This window comes from Rana temporaria, chromosome 9, assembly GCF_905171775.1.
Source record: "Rana temporaria chromosome 9, aRanTem1.1, whole genome shotgun sequence".
Taxonomy (NCBI): domain Eukaryota; kingdom Metazoa; phylum Chordata; class Amphibia; order Anura; family Ranidae; genus Rana; species Rana temporaria.
Window position 1 is genome coordinate 119,676,112 of NC_053497.1, and position 14,683 is coordinate 119,690,794.

Consider the following 14,683-nt stretch of genomic DNA (forward strand, 5'->3'; position numbering starts at 1 on the left):
AGTCAGCTGGCAGTGATGGTGCTCATTCATTTCGTGTGACAATATAATTATTATTATGATAATAGAAATGATGAAGAGGAAGATGAAGAAAAAGAAGAAGCACAGGGTGATTGCTCTAGAAATATTACACAAAAAGCCTGATGAGGGCAGGAAAGAGGCCCTTTAACTATTTAAATGTCCATCTATCTTTCTGACACTGGCCACGCCCCTCTGCAGCTGGATTGGCAGCTCGCTGGGGCTGCTGCTGATGTCACAGGCTGGTTATATAGACAGAGGATAGCAGGCAGCTGCACTCAGTGGATGTTCCCTTGTAGGAGAAAGATCTTGTGCTGCTGGAGATTAGGAGCCTGTCCGTGTGTGCTTGGACTCTTCTTGTCAGTGCAAAAAGCCTGTGGATCTAGTGGATCTTACTGACACTTTGTGAAAGATCAGGATCAGCTCCCAGGTAAAGATCATCCAGCTTCACTGCAATAGCTGCTGTGTGCGTTCAGCCAAGACACTTTTCACTTTTTCTAAATGAAATATTCAGGAGTTGTTCTGCTGACTTTGTATGCTTACACACTAGATCTTTGTAGGGACTGCATTACAATGTGCTTGTGTTTATTGTGTGTGTGTGGTTGTGTGGTTGTGTACGTTGCTAATGGAAATTGTAGGGTGACAACATAAAATACACAAAGTTGTCAGGTCATGTTTGCTCTATATTTAGACCTAGATGGTATGTGTATGTGTGTGTATATATATATTTTATTTTTTTTGGCTTAAAAAAAGTGTGTGTGTGTGTATATGTGTGTGTGTATATGTGTGTGTGTGTGTATATATATATATATATATATATATATATATATATATATTTTTTTTAATTGCTATTTATTATTATTGTGTTTTATATATATATTTATTGCTATTTATAAATATTGTTATATATATATATATATATATATATATATATATATATATATATATATATATATATATATATATATATATTTCTTTTTTATTGCTATTTATTAATATATATATATATATATATATATATATATATATATATATATATATATATTTTATTGCTATTTATAAATATTGTTTTTTTTTATATATATATTTTTTTTATTGCTATTTATAAATATTGTTTTATATATATATATATATATATATATATATATATATATATATATATATATTTTTTTTTATAGCGTTGCAAACGTAAGTGAAAATTAATTAGACTTGTAAATGGAAATGGTGGTGCCGGTTGAGGGCTTCCCCTTGTCTTTGCACTCACAAAATTCATTTAAGGGTTTTGTCCTAACTTTGTCATAGAGCCCCCAAAGCCTAGACGGAGCGAGCAGGGTGTGAATACAGGCTGATGGTTCCAATAGATATGGAGATGCATGTTGTATTGTTAGTAAATTGCACTCTGCTTTCGATCAAAGGATCAGTAGTAAACACTTAGGTCAGTGTAATGATGCATGTTGTATTGTTAGTAAATTCCATTCTGCTTTGTAGTAAAGAATCCGTAAAACAGTAACTACTAGATCAGTGTAAAGAAAAGGAGCAAGGTGTAAAAATTTAGTGACCGTTTTTTTTAATTTTTATATTGTCTTGTCTAATAAAAATAGAAATTTGGTTGAATTTGGTTAGCGCTCATCTTGGCTCGTGACACTACCTGATTAAATGCGTTTCTTGGGTTGGTTGGCGTTGGGCATATGTTTCCATTGGAAGTGATGGGGTAGTAAAACATGTGCCTGACCCGTGGTGCCCTTTGCCTTTTTTTTTTTCTATAGAAAATAAATGTTCGGCGCTCACTTCCAAAAAGATGCTGCGAAACGTCTGAAAACAAAATTTATCGCCATGCGCAGTCCAGCGGTTGTCTGATGGCTGCCATTGGTGTGTGAATCTCTTCCACTGGCCATTGCACATTGTTTTTGGTTACAAAAATTAGTGAACAGATCTGGGCAATCTACCAATATTTAAACTGTTGTCGGTGCGTGGACTTGATCCATTCTACGGTTATAGCTATGAAAATCTGCTTGAAAGTGGTGAAATTGCTAGACACTTGCCCCCGTCTATCTAGAAACAGTCATAGCTAGCAATAATGCTGCAGTCGCGCATACAGTTACTCAACTATGAGCGTGCACGTGAAGCAAATTGAATTCATGTTGATTGCAAGAATTTTCCAGGATGCTGGGAATTATCCAAGCAACTATTTATAAGATAAAAAAATAAATATTAACATGCTTTTGCTAAAGGCAAGTTGCTGCGTTTGCTGGTGCGGTGAAGGTGACATGAATACAAAATGTTGATGGTTTATTATATACAGTAAAAAAAAAAAAAAAAAAACATGGAGTTTGTAGAAAAGCTGACACGTTTTCTGGTCATCCGGACCCTTTTCCAACCAACTTGAGCGGTAAAGTGACCGCAGCACCGACGCTGTAAACATGCTCACTGCTGTGCTTAAAGCTTGTAATTATTTCGAGAGATTGAGAGAACTGGGAGAAGAGCCTGGCTTCTCTTGCCAGAAAAGGGAATCTATACATCCCTTCTTGTGTTTCACAAGCAGCTGCAACTGTTTCACGCAGGCTGAGAAACAAGGAGATAATGGGGCAATTGTACCGAAATCCCTAAGTGTTTAACTCTTGGCATGCTGGCCTTGAGTTGGCCAGTGAGAGGTGCCCAGTACTGGATACGGAACACAGTTTTTATAAGAGCCAGGGTTACAAAGGATGATTATTATGATAAAAGGGGATCTATATCTGTACAAGACCTGGGTGCTTCAATAGGGGCAAAGAGGGGAGTTTGCCACAGGCCCCTTGGGGTAACTGCAAGGAATTTGGAGTTTGAATGGTGAGTGTAACCCGCTACTCCATGAAGCTGGGGGACACTTTCATATAAAAACAACATAGCCATCCAGTCTGCGCTCGATGAGATTAGAAATAATCTTTATAAAAATAAAAAGTCTTATCCTTTCTGTGCTTTTTTGTCCAAAAATACAGAATGCAGGATAGATCCCTATAAAGTATACTGTTTAGTGCCTAGTATAAGGCACGGTTTCTTACTAGAACCCCTTGGCATCCAATCAGCACTGACAACCAAAAATCCATGTTCTTGCCTTTTGTACCTCACTGACTACCTTAGTAAATATGCCTTTTGCTGATGTGAGTTTGTAAATTTGCATCCCTACCTAGCTAACCAGCAATAAACATGCATTAACCATTATGGATCTAATATAAAACAATTCTCATTGCAGAAATAATGATAGATCTGTAGATATGTATAGAAGGTCCTAATGGTCTTTCTAAAATACAAAGCTTTGAGGGTGATTTACTAAAACGGGAGCACTCAGAATCTGGTGCAGCTGTGCATAGTAACCAATCGGCTTCTAACTTTAGCTTGTTTGACAATAAAACCTGAAAGCGGATTGGTTATTTTGCAGAGCTGCACAAGCTTCCCCCCCCCCCCCCCCCCAGTATATTCTTTAGGTACTAGATGTAGGCAGAATCTTGCACCAAACTTTTGCAACATATGCCATAGAGCTGACCACTATGCCCCATTGTATTTAATGGGTGCTGGCTATTTAATGAGGACACTGGGGCAACCTGTGCGTGTCTCCAGCTGTTGGGCGCACAAGGCAAAACTATTTTCTGTTCTAGCAGAATGCCCCAGGTTAACCCTATATAACACATGTAGAATTATTATGGTTGATTTAGGCCAATAAAGGCATATACAATGGCTTCTGGAAATTTCAGGACTTGGTAAGAAGAGCAGAGTTGTATAATAAGCCTTATACTGTATGTATGAAATATCATAGCCCACAACAGCTGTCAGGCGCACTGAGCCCTTACAGAATGGCTATTTCTCCATTTTAAGTACCGACAACCATTGGACCGATGGCCAGTTGATTGTTGAGCAGCCTAAAGTTGGCCGCATTAGTTACAATTTACCTGTATGATCTTGTGTGATAGCTTTGTCAACAACTACGTGACATTTGGTTTATAACTCGTAGGCTCTTACCAATGTCAGCTGTTGATTAATCTAAAGAAGATTGTACAATCTGATTGTAACATGTGCAACAGATCCTACACTGCGAGGATTTCCTCCGCCGTGCAACAATTCAAACATAGCTTGGCCAGTCAAATATTACAGCAAAAAAATAAGTATAATATCCTCTAGCATGTTAAAATCATTTGCCTAAAATGGATCACTCCAGTTTGTTCATATAAAAGGAATATATATTTTTTTTTTATCTGCATACGTGTCATAAGACGGTCACCCAAATCAGGATATATATGGAGAGTACCAATGCTCTGTCATTTTTACGAGCACTTACTATCCTTTGTATTTATTTATTTTTAATCAAAATTGGAGGTTGGTCAGTTTTTCTGGGCAGACGCAAACATACAGCTAATTTGTACAGCGTGTGTTGTGAAGCAGAGAAAAGAGAATAGGGTACTGGCCAAACATTTCAGCCAGACCAATCAGTCTTCTAATGGCAGATATTCCAAGCGTGCTGTGCTTGGTTGTCCCCAATACTGTAGAATATGTCCAGGCCGCTAATATTTTTAATGTGTGTGGGTGTGCCAACATCTCGGGGCTAAACACTGGCCACGTTTAGTATGTTTTTGTTTCTTGATATTGGGAAATGTTAATGGTAAAAAAAAGAACATTACAGAACATGTTCTTTTAAAGAAAATTGTGCTATATATTTTCTTTTTTGCATATTCTTTATATAACTACATTTCTATGTTTATTTAATACTGTGTCGATAATCTAAAAGTAAACTATAAATTCTAAACCTAGAATAGGGATAATAAACTGTCAGGTGCAGTTGTGGTTGAGTTATGGTACGCTCCCTGTTCGTTTTTTTACAGTGCAGGATTGGGAAAATCCACTTCCTACCAAAGGTTTGAGGGCACAAATGTTTAGACGATGGTGAGATGATTATGTAAGAACACAAGATCAGATGAGTGTAATGCTAACTAATAAACAAACTCATTTTAAAAGTTTTGTTTGGCTAGATAGGTTGTTAGAACAACGTATGGACAGATCTATGTCCAATTGCTTGAGTCCTATAGACTGAGTACCAACATCATGTTTAGCCAAGGAAGTTCAGGACAGGAGATAATATTTACTGATATAATGTAAAAAAAAGTTTATTTGTTATTGGGTTATTTTTGGACTCCATAAATGTGTGTGATTTTTTTTTTTGTATATGTGTTTGTGTGGGTGTACATATTTTATTCTTATTTATTCCAGGTACTTTTATAGCTCTGTCAATTTACGTAGCATTTTACAAATATATTATACACTCACATCAGTCCCTACCCTCAAGGATCTTCCAGTCCAATGCCCTGTACACACGATCAGTTCGTCTGATAAAAACGAACCGATGGATTTTTTCATCAGATATCCGATGAAGCTGACTTTCATCAGTCTTGCCTACACACCATCGGTTAAAAATCCGATTGTGTCCGAACGTGGTGACGTAAAACACAACGACGTGCAGAGAAAAATGAAGTTCAATGCTTCCGAGCATGCGTCGACTTGATTCTGAACATGCGTGGATTTTTGACCGATGGATTTCCCCACAGACGATCATTTTTTTCTATCGTTTTTTTAACCATACGAAAAATTTAAAACAGGTTCTATTTTTTTTTTACTGATGGGAAAAAAGCTGATGGGGCCCACACACGATCGGTTTGTCTGATGAAAACGGTCCATCGGTCCGTTTTCATCAGACGAACCAATCGTGTGTACAGGGCATAAGGTCCCTGACTCACATTCATCCATACACATGCTAAGGCCAACTTACACAGGAGCCAATTAACTTACCAGCATGTCTCTGGAGTGTATGTATGTATGTATGTGTGTGTGTATATATATATATATATTTAAAAAATTAAACATTTAAAAGGGGAAAGAGGATACTCAGAGCACTATGGGTTTTCAGTAGCGGAGCTGCTTGCTTTGAGGCTTTGTTTGTTTACCGTATTTATCGGCGTATAACACACACATGCGTATAACACGCACCCTAACTTTAAGAGGGAAGTTTCAAGAAAAAAACTTTCCACAGCCCCCTGCGTATAACACGCAGGCACAGTTTATCCTCTATTTTCAGAGTAAAAAAGTGAGTGTTATACGCCAATAAATACAGTAATTAAAACTTTGGAATTGTCTGATAATTCTCTTTATGTGTGTGTCTTTCTTGCAGATATTCCTAATTTCTCCCACATCCTAAAATAAAAACGTACTACAGGAAATGTTTTTCATTTTTTAAGGGGGCATGTATGATGTGAATGTCTATGTCAAATGCTGTAGAAGTTTTTAGTACTTTATAGGCAACACAATAAAATAAGAATTGACAGCAATATGAGAAAAGCAAGATAATTGTAGTTGTAGCTAATTGAAGTTGGATAACTCTTCATTTGTCAGAAATAATTGTCCAATTGGAGATTGATTTACATCTTTAGACTACCCTGGCTTGTGCCAGTGAAAGCTCAGGATGGAATCTTATGGAGAAAAGTGACCGGACTCCTGACCAGTCACTTTTCTCCGGTAGATAAGGCAAACATTTATGGGGGTCACCACCATATATTGTGCATGGTAGTACAGTTGTCCAGTTTTTAGGTCACCATCTTAGGACTACGCGTACCTATATGAACCTTGACATAAAGAAAAGGATTTGGGGTACACATGTCCAGGCACATATGTCCAAGGTGCCTCTAACCTCTAAATTGGCATGTTATACACTACTAAAGCCTAGATCAAGGGTGTCCAAATTTTTTCAAAGAGGGCCAGATTTGATGAAGTGAACATGCGTGAGGGCCGACCATTTTGCCTGACATTCTTTGAACCATTACAATTTGGTCTAAGTGTGTTTGTTCAAGCACTAATATACTGCCCAACAAGAATTCTCTTGCCTTTGTGGATGTATGTAAGGTAAGGAGATAATCTCGGGCGCAGAAGACGGGACTTCCTCTTACTGAGGCCGCCCGTAAACAGGCAATTCTCCTCCTGTCTGTATGGCACTCGTCCCGCCTCCTACCTGTCCCCTCCAAGGCAGCCAGCATATATATATATCTTTTGTGGCCCCGGCACTGGGAGATCGTCGTGGGCTACAAAAGATATATATGTCCAAATAACCAGACGGGCCATTCAAAACCAGAACACGGGCCATGATTGGCCCGCAGGCCGGACTTTGGACATGCCTGGCCTAAATCCTTAACTCAGACAAACTTTTAAATGTAATTCTATATTGAGCTACCATTTTGGAAGATTGGAGCAAACTTTTTAAAACATTTTCTTGAATGTTGCTGTTAAACCCTTGCCTACTGTATCATGATGACCATCAGCCAACACACTTTGCCCTTCTGGAGCCCACTATGAAAATATTAAAGGGGTTGTAAAGGAAATTTATTTTTTTCATAATAAGCATCCTTTACCTGCAGACATTCCTCTTTTCACTTCCTCATTGTTCGTTTTTGCTCAGACGTTGCTCTATTTCTTCTCTGTTCTGTTCACTTCCTGCTTGTCTGATTTTACTGACCACCGTGATGGGAGGCTTTTCTGCGGTGGTCAGTAACGTGCTCACCCCCTCCTGGGAACTACATCTGTGTGGCAGGACGCTCTCTAAGTGTTAGAGACTTCATGGAGGTGTGAATTACTGGGTGTGCCGCAATTCATACTGGGAAATGTAGTTCTTACATGAACGAATGATGCAAACCAGGAAGTGAATGAGAGAACAGAAACTAGAACGCCGGAGGTGATATAGATGAAGGAATTTAATAGGTATTTACTCGTTTTTTAACAGAATCATTACACTATTCTGTCTGTCTACCTTGCAGACATTAATTTTAGGCAAATGTTTTTTTTCCTTTAGTGACCCTTTAAAGCTTACTATTAGATTGTGGAAAATATAACATTTACAGCTAAGGTTTGTTGACATTGCACAGGAGCAAGCACCTTGGGTAACAGGCCGTACGCCATGGCTAAATTAGCAAGTTATAACATCTGGCCCAGGATTACCATGCAGGATACCAACAAATCTGTTTAATTGGCGTAAAGGAGACAATCTGAAATCCGAATGCCTTTCCTGATGCTGAAAATCTACCTTAAGCTTGGCTGTTTTAGGGGGTGATTCTGTAACATGGGTATCAGCCACTAGGAATTAGGTGATAATTAGCCCTGGATGAACTGCTGAAGGCCTGGAAAAAAATCTTTGAATTCATGTGTACTGTACATGCTACTTAGGGGAGAACAAATTTGGCGCCACTGTGTGGCTGCCCTGGGAAGTGCCATGATATTCTTGAGCACTTTGTAATAAGGAACATGTGATTATTTGTAATTTGTTTTCTATTTAGCAGGGTTTTCAGTTTTAGTATGTGCATCTGTTTACAAGCGTTTTCCAAAAAATAGTCAGGTCAAAAATGCAGACTAAATCCATGTACAGAGGTGGCAAACAAATTCTAGAAGCATTATTCTTTCTTTTAAAGTGAACCTGTCATAAAGAGATACAGCTACCGTTGTTGACTTAATCCTAAACATGGTTATTGCCCAGCTGCCTTACTCCAACACTTTCACCAACCTGGAACATGCATGTAGCAAGTGAAGTAAAAACTCCTCACCACCATTTGTGTTCAGTGTGAAACCAGAAAGGCATTTTACAAAAGAATGTTAGTGAGGGCAGACTATGTTATCTTTGTCATAACAGGCTTCCTTTACTAGTACTGCGCAATTCTTTTAGCGCCCTGAAGAATAGCGCAATTGTGGCACACAAATGTATCACTCATGTAAAGGATTCCTAACTAATTGGAGGACAGCATCATATGGCAATTATTTGGTCAGCAGCAATAAAAGGATGGATAATTGCCAGCTGTTCATGGTATTACTGTGCCCCCTTACAATCTCCATACTTAAAGGCCCACTCCACTAAGAGCACACGTCTTATTTGCAGTAATGATCATTATTTTCAGCTCCTACTGCTGAAAAAACAATCGTTATATCTTAGTTAGACCTAATACGGTATTTGCTTCTTTTTGTCCATGCAGCGCTAAATTGAATGTGATTGTTCTGATTACACTTATGTTGTCCAATGCATGGCCTGAAGATTGTATAGCTGAGTACCAACGCTGTATTAATTGGGGGCTACATGACACCTTATAGTTGGGACATTTCCAGATTGCTGGGCATACAGTGAGCAATCTCTAAAGCTTTCCCCAGCTATTGATGGAAAACACAATGGCCCTTTGCAGATGCGCTCATTCCCAGGTTCAATTGACCAAATAATGGAAATTTGGGGTGGAGATTGAAACTCCTTTCAACTGGAACATTTGATTAATGTTTACCCCAGCTTTTATTGTTTGGTCACTTAAAACCTGAAATGATTGGAATAGGAGGGGCAGATTGCTGTGGATTGTGCAGTTCAAGTGAACCTTTTTTAATTGGAAAGATATAATTAAAATCCAGTATGACATCACCCTCAGCATTTATACAGGTAAAGAAGGTTATTGGCAGTGCTCCCTATGGTGACCTCTATGAGGAAACACTTTGCGATCTTAGGATTTCCTCTTCTGTCCTGTTGTGTCCCTAGGACAGAAAGTGGAGGGAAATCATTCCAGAGGGACACAGACTAAAAAGAAAACTTAAAATGACTTTTAACCATTTCCCGCTATACAAAGCTATAAAAAATGTTTGGTTTCAGATATACTTAAAGGCTTTTCATTTATTTTGTTCATGGCATTTAGGACTTCTTTATCTGCGACACTAGTTGGCCAATACGTCTTGCCCAATTGGGACAAAAATATTGGTAGACTCATTCTTGTGCTTCTTGAGACCAATTTTCATACTACCTTGGCACAAGAAGAATATTGGTAAACCAATTTTCATACTACCTTGGCACATGAACAATATTGGTAGACTAATTTTCATGCTACATTGGCATGATAAGAATATTGGTAGACCAATTTTCATATTACCTTGGCACAAGAAGAATATTGGTAGACCAATTTTCATACTACCTTGACACAAGAAGAATATTGGTAGACCCAATCTCATGCTACCTTGGCATTAGAAGAATATTGGTAGATCAAGTTTCATACTACCTTGGCACAAGAAGAATATTGGTAGACCAATTTTCATATTACCTTGGCACAAGAAGAACATTGGTAGATCAAGTTTCATACTACCTTGGCACAAGAAGAATATTGGTAGACCAATTTTCATACTGCCTTGGCACAAGAAGAATATTGGTAGATCAAGTTTCATACTACCTTGGCACAAGAAGAATATTGGTAGACCCATCTTTATAAATATGGGAGAGCCATATCCCACAAGAAACCTATACTCTATACACAGCTTCTTAGTAGAAACGTGCAGTAAATCAGGCTCCCTCTGTGCCCTGTTACAGGACCAGTAAGACGACATTGGTCATTTGATCTGCCACAGGGACTTGCCTGAACAGCGACCCTCCCCACCAAGGGACCAAGTGACCAATGCCTCAGTTTACAGTACATAAAGTTACATTATCTTTTTTCATATTCAAATATAATGCTTGTTTTTTAAAACCAGGAAGCACTTAATTTCCAATATAGACACTTTAAACTGGAGCTCCAATCAAAAGCATATTTTTGTTTGGGATAGAGAAGAATCTTACCAATGAGGATACAGGAATAATATCCTGGCAGAGGATCCATCCCTTCTCCCATCCAAAGTCAGGCAGATATCTTTATGTCCATTGTTCACTAGGAAATGTATATAAAAATTGCCCTAGCACAAACTGTCCTTTATGTATAATGAAACAGAGGGGGTGAGCACAAAATGTTTCAGGGTGTCTGGACTGCATGATTCTCTTATTACAAGTAATGTTAGCTGGTCATTTAGTGATTTTTCACAGTCACTTGTATTAAAATAGTATCCTGTTTTTTCACTTAGTTATTGTTTACCATGTAGCACCCTTGATGTCCCTTGTACACCCAAGAACGCCTTTATACAACCACATTGCAGCCCCTTGGCAGTACATAGTAATGGGTTACATGCTAGAGCTTTGCTGCTCCAGGCAGTATGAGTTGCTGAAAATGGGTTGTGGGAGCCGATACAAGGGTGATTAGCTGTGCTCTCAGGGGATGTCTGTATAATAAGCTATTTTCTGGTGCTTGAGCAAAGTGCTTCTTTCAATCACTTATGCTTCCGTGTAAACTGTAACAGGAGAATTACAACAGCAGCGCTGCTCGGCCGCGCAGGCTTGGGGGAACCGCATTTAATCATGCTCACCTTTCTCTTTTTTTTTATGTTCTCTTACAGAATCAGGAATGGTGAATAACCGGACATCAGAAAGCACCACGGCGGTCACCAGTAACACTTCCCCTCCCAAAGCCTGCGCCGGCTGTGGGGGGAAAATTGCCGACAGGTTCCTTCTGTATTCCATGGATCGGTATTGGCACACTCGGTGCCTGAAGTGTTCCTGCTGCCAGGCTCAGCTGGGGGAAATTGGCACTTCGTGTTACACAAAAAGCGGTATGATCCTGTGCCGAAACGACTATATCCGGTGAGTGAACATGGAACAGTTTCAGAGATAACAGATCTTAATAAATCATGAGTTTGAATAGATTTCTCTCTTTGCTTTGTTGTAAAAAAAAAAAAAAAAAAAGGAACATGCTTTTTATGCCAGCTTAAGTAGTCTTGATTTCCCTTATGTAGTCTTCTGTTTTCTGTTATTGCGAAACACTCTTAACCTGCGTTACTCACAATCCAAGGGTTTTACTGTACATTAATTAACAGTGCCTGTAATAGCAGATCTCATTATCAGTTGTAAACTAGGTGTGCACACAGTCTCTCCTAACAGATTTACAAATCTCAAGGCTTCAGTGGTATATTGTATGTTAATGCATTTTAAAAATCTGTATCTACAACTGTCCTCTAGTTACACATTGCAAACTATTTTGAACAATTTTAAGCTGCCTATAAATTCCTATGTATAAACCTGCTCCAAGAAACAACTAGAGAGGTAGGAGGTTTTTATTTTATTTTGTATTTATTTTTTAGAAACAATTTTTAGGCATGTTGTGCAAATAGGAACATAGAACAAACATTGCTGGGGGTTTCTCAAATTTGACTGCAAAAATTTAAATATGCTTTAATTTTATGCAGCATGGCATCACTTACTGATATGTTAGGCCAAACCTTTACTAATGGGACTACATTATCCAAATATATTAGAGACATACAAAGGATAGATTGTAACATTTTTATTTCCCTCTACAACACTCAAATTGCAATTCTGGCTTTACTGAGAATTAAGTCACTAAAATCAACCTGTGCATCAAATTAATTGGCAGTGTTCACTTTGGCTGAAGGACTTCCACTTACTGGCAGTGTAGATTGCCCCACCTACATCCAGCAATGTACGTTACCAATCTGCCAACCTAAACATTGCCACAAGAGTGGGCGACAAGCTTTACAAAATATTATGTTGGTATTTGCATAGGTGCTGTAGGGGAGCTCTGGATACATAACTGTCTGATAAAGCTGCTAGTTTGCGTAACGCTTTTTACCGTACGTTCCCTTAAGTAAGTAATTTGTAAATAGATTACCTACCCACTGAAAATTAAAGTTATAAGAAATCCCTTAACATTTTTCATTTATTATTTGGGAGTGATTCTCCATTTTATTTGCATAATAGTGTGTAATCTGATGTCATCAGCTATAAGGAAATAATGACGTTTCTCATATTTATTTATCACTTTATAAAATTTACTAGAATGCATTGAATCTGATGAATTGGCATGACAGCCAGGCAATTAGTATTTTAGAAAGAGGTCGACAATGGTTACCTTCACATTTTTCTCACTACAGGTGTTATTTTGAGCAATTTGGTATGACTAACAAAATGATTAGTTAAAGCCCAACTGCAGCCAGAACATTTTTCATTTGTTTTGGACAGACTCGTGGACAATAAATACCTTTGTCTAATGGTGTTTTTTCCCCCAGTCTATTACTCTTCCAAGGCGATGTCACCACAGATTCTGTTTGACAGCAGGACAAGAAATAAAGAGATTAGTTGTTACCTGCACAGTAATAATAATAATCTGATAGAGCTTCTAACCCTTCCCCATCATCTTTTGTTGCTATTTGTGTCCCCACAGGAGAGATTTCCCACCGCATCCTGTTCCACCACAGGGGAAACTCTCCCCAGTTGGGACATATGCAAAAATCAATCTGTTGGTCTAAAAAAAGTTTGGACTGTTCTGCATAGTGTGATTCCCCAGTGATGGTGGAAAAAACAAGTGATTTAATCACAGACTCGTAGGCCTATAGTATGTGGTTGGCAAGAACAGGGAGCATTACATACCGTGTTTCCCCGAAAGTAAGACCTACCCTGAAAATAAGACCTACCTTGGTTTTACAGGAGGGCTGCAATATAAGCCCTACCCCAAAAATAAGACCTAGTTTGAAGTGGTTGTCTCCTCCTCTTCTCCTGCCTGTTAGCAGGGGTCCTCGACCCCCCCCTCTGCAATGCTCAGCTTGTGGAAGATAGCTCAGGCAAGCTATGGAAGCCCAGAGCGGCACTCAGATCTCCTTCTCCTGTCAGTGGGGGATGTCCGCCCCCCTTCCTCTGCAATGCTCGGCGAAGAGAGCTCAAACAGGCCATAGAAGCCCAGAGCGGCACTCAGATCTCCTTCTCCTGTCAGTGGGAGATGTCAGCCCCCTCCATCTGTAAAGTTTGGCTTGTGGAAGAGAGCTCAGGCAGGCTATGGAAGCCAGGAGCAGTGCTATAATAAGGTACCTGACACAATACATTTTACTTTACTTCACACAGGGGATTCCCGTCAGGCAGAGAGGGAGAGGGGTAGAGAAGACCACACAATAGTAAGCCCTACCCTGAAAATAAGCCCTACCGTGTTTTTGGTTGCCAAAATTAATATAAGACCCGGGCTTATTTTCGGGGAAACACGGTAGGACCGTTGCACGATTCAACCAGCTTCTGGAGAGTAGACTTGTGGGGTGGGGGGGTCTTGCCTTGACATCTTAATTGATCTACCATCATTGGTCTGCAGGTTTCCCCATTTTTCGATGGCCCTATTTATCTAATTGTGAGTACAGCTATAATGCCACGTAGCTCCAGTCTGGATATATCAAGTGGAACTCCAGCCAAACTACTAACTGCACAGTAGAAATGCAGTCTGTGAACATTTTTGCCTGTTATTTAGAAAAATTAATGTAGGATTTTTAATTGAGTTCCGCCACTCTTGTGATTTACCCACACCCATTCTGTAGCTGGCGTGACAGCATAATTCAGCCTGCAGTGTCCCGTACCCTTCTTACTCCTCTGGCCAACCAATAGGACTATACATGAGTATCACCAAACTAGAATAAGCCCTTTAATTTGCCTCAACACCTCAAGCTCCCACTGCCTGATAGATTGAGCAATATAGGTTTGCTATACATTAAAACCTGATTGGCTTACAGTTCAGGCACGCCCATTCTGGTGTGCGCGAGATTACAGAAAGCTATTTCAATGTAGACTAAAGTTTTTTTGGCCTGAAGTTCTGCTTTAAGTTTCAGATTTTTATCCCGCAGGCAAGCTGGAACTTATTCTACAGCAGCTGCGGTGTTGCTCAACTTTTATATGGCCCTTTAAACCCCAGGCAGAATATAATTACAAATCTATTTTCAGATCAATCTGAGGATTTCA

The 14,683-nt window shown here is 39.1% G+C and overlaps 1 protein-coding gene across 1 annotated transcript in view; it reads left to right on the plus strand.

Annotated features, from left to right (window-relative positions):
• Window positions 1–272: 272 nt before the first annotated feature.
• The window catches only part of LOC120913944 (LIM domain transcription factor LMO4-A), a 35,383-nt gene continuing 20,972 nt past the window's right edge, over window positions 273–14,683 (plus strand). Inside the window, exons 1-2 of the mRNA XM_040324305.1 lie at window positions 273–445; window positions 11,293–11,536. Of these exons, the coding sequence (XP_040180239.1) occupies window positions 11,301–11,536 (236 nt within the window). The 5' untranslated portion in view covers window positions 273–445; window positions 11,293–11,300. The remainder of the gene's footprint in view (window positions 446–11,292; window positions 11,537–14,683) is intronic.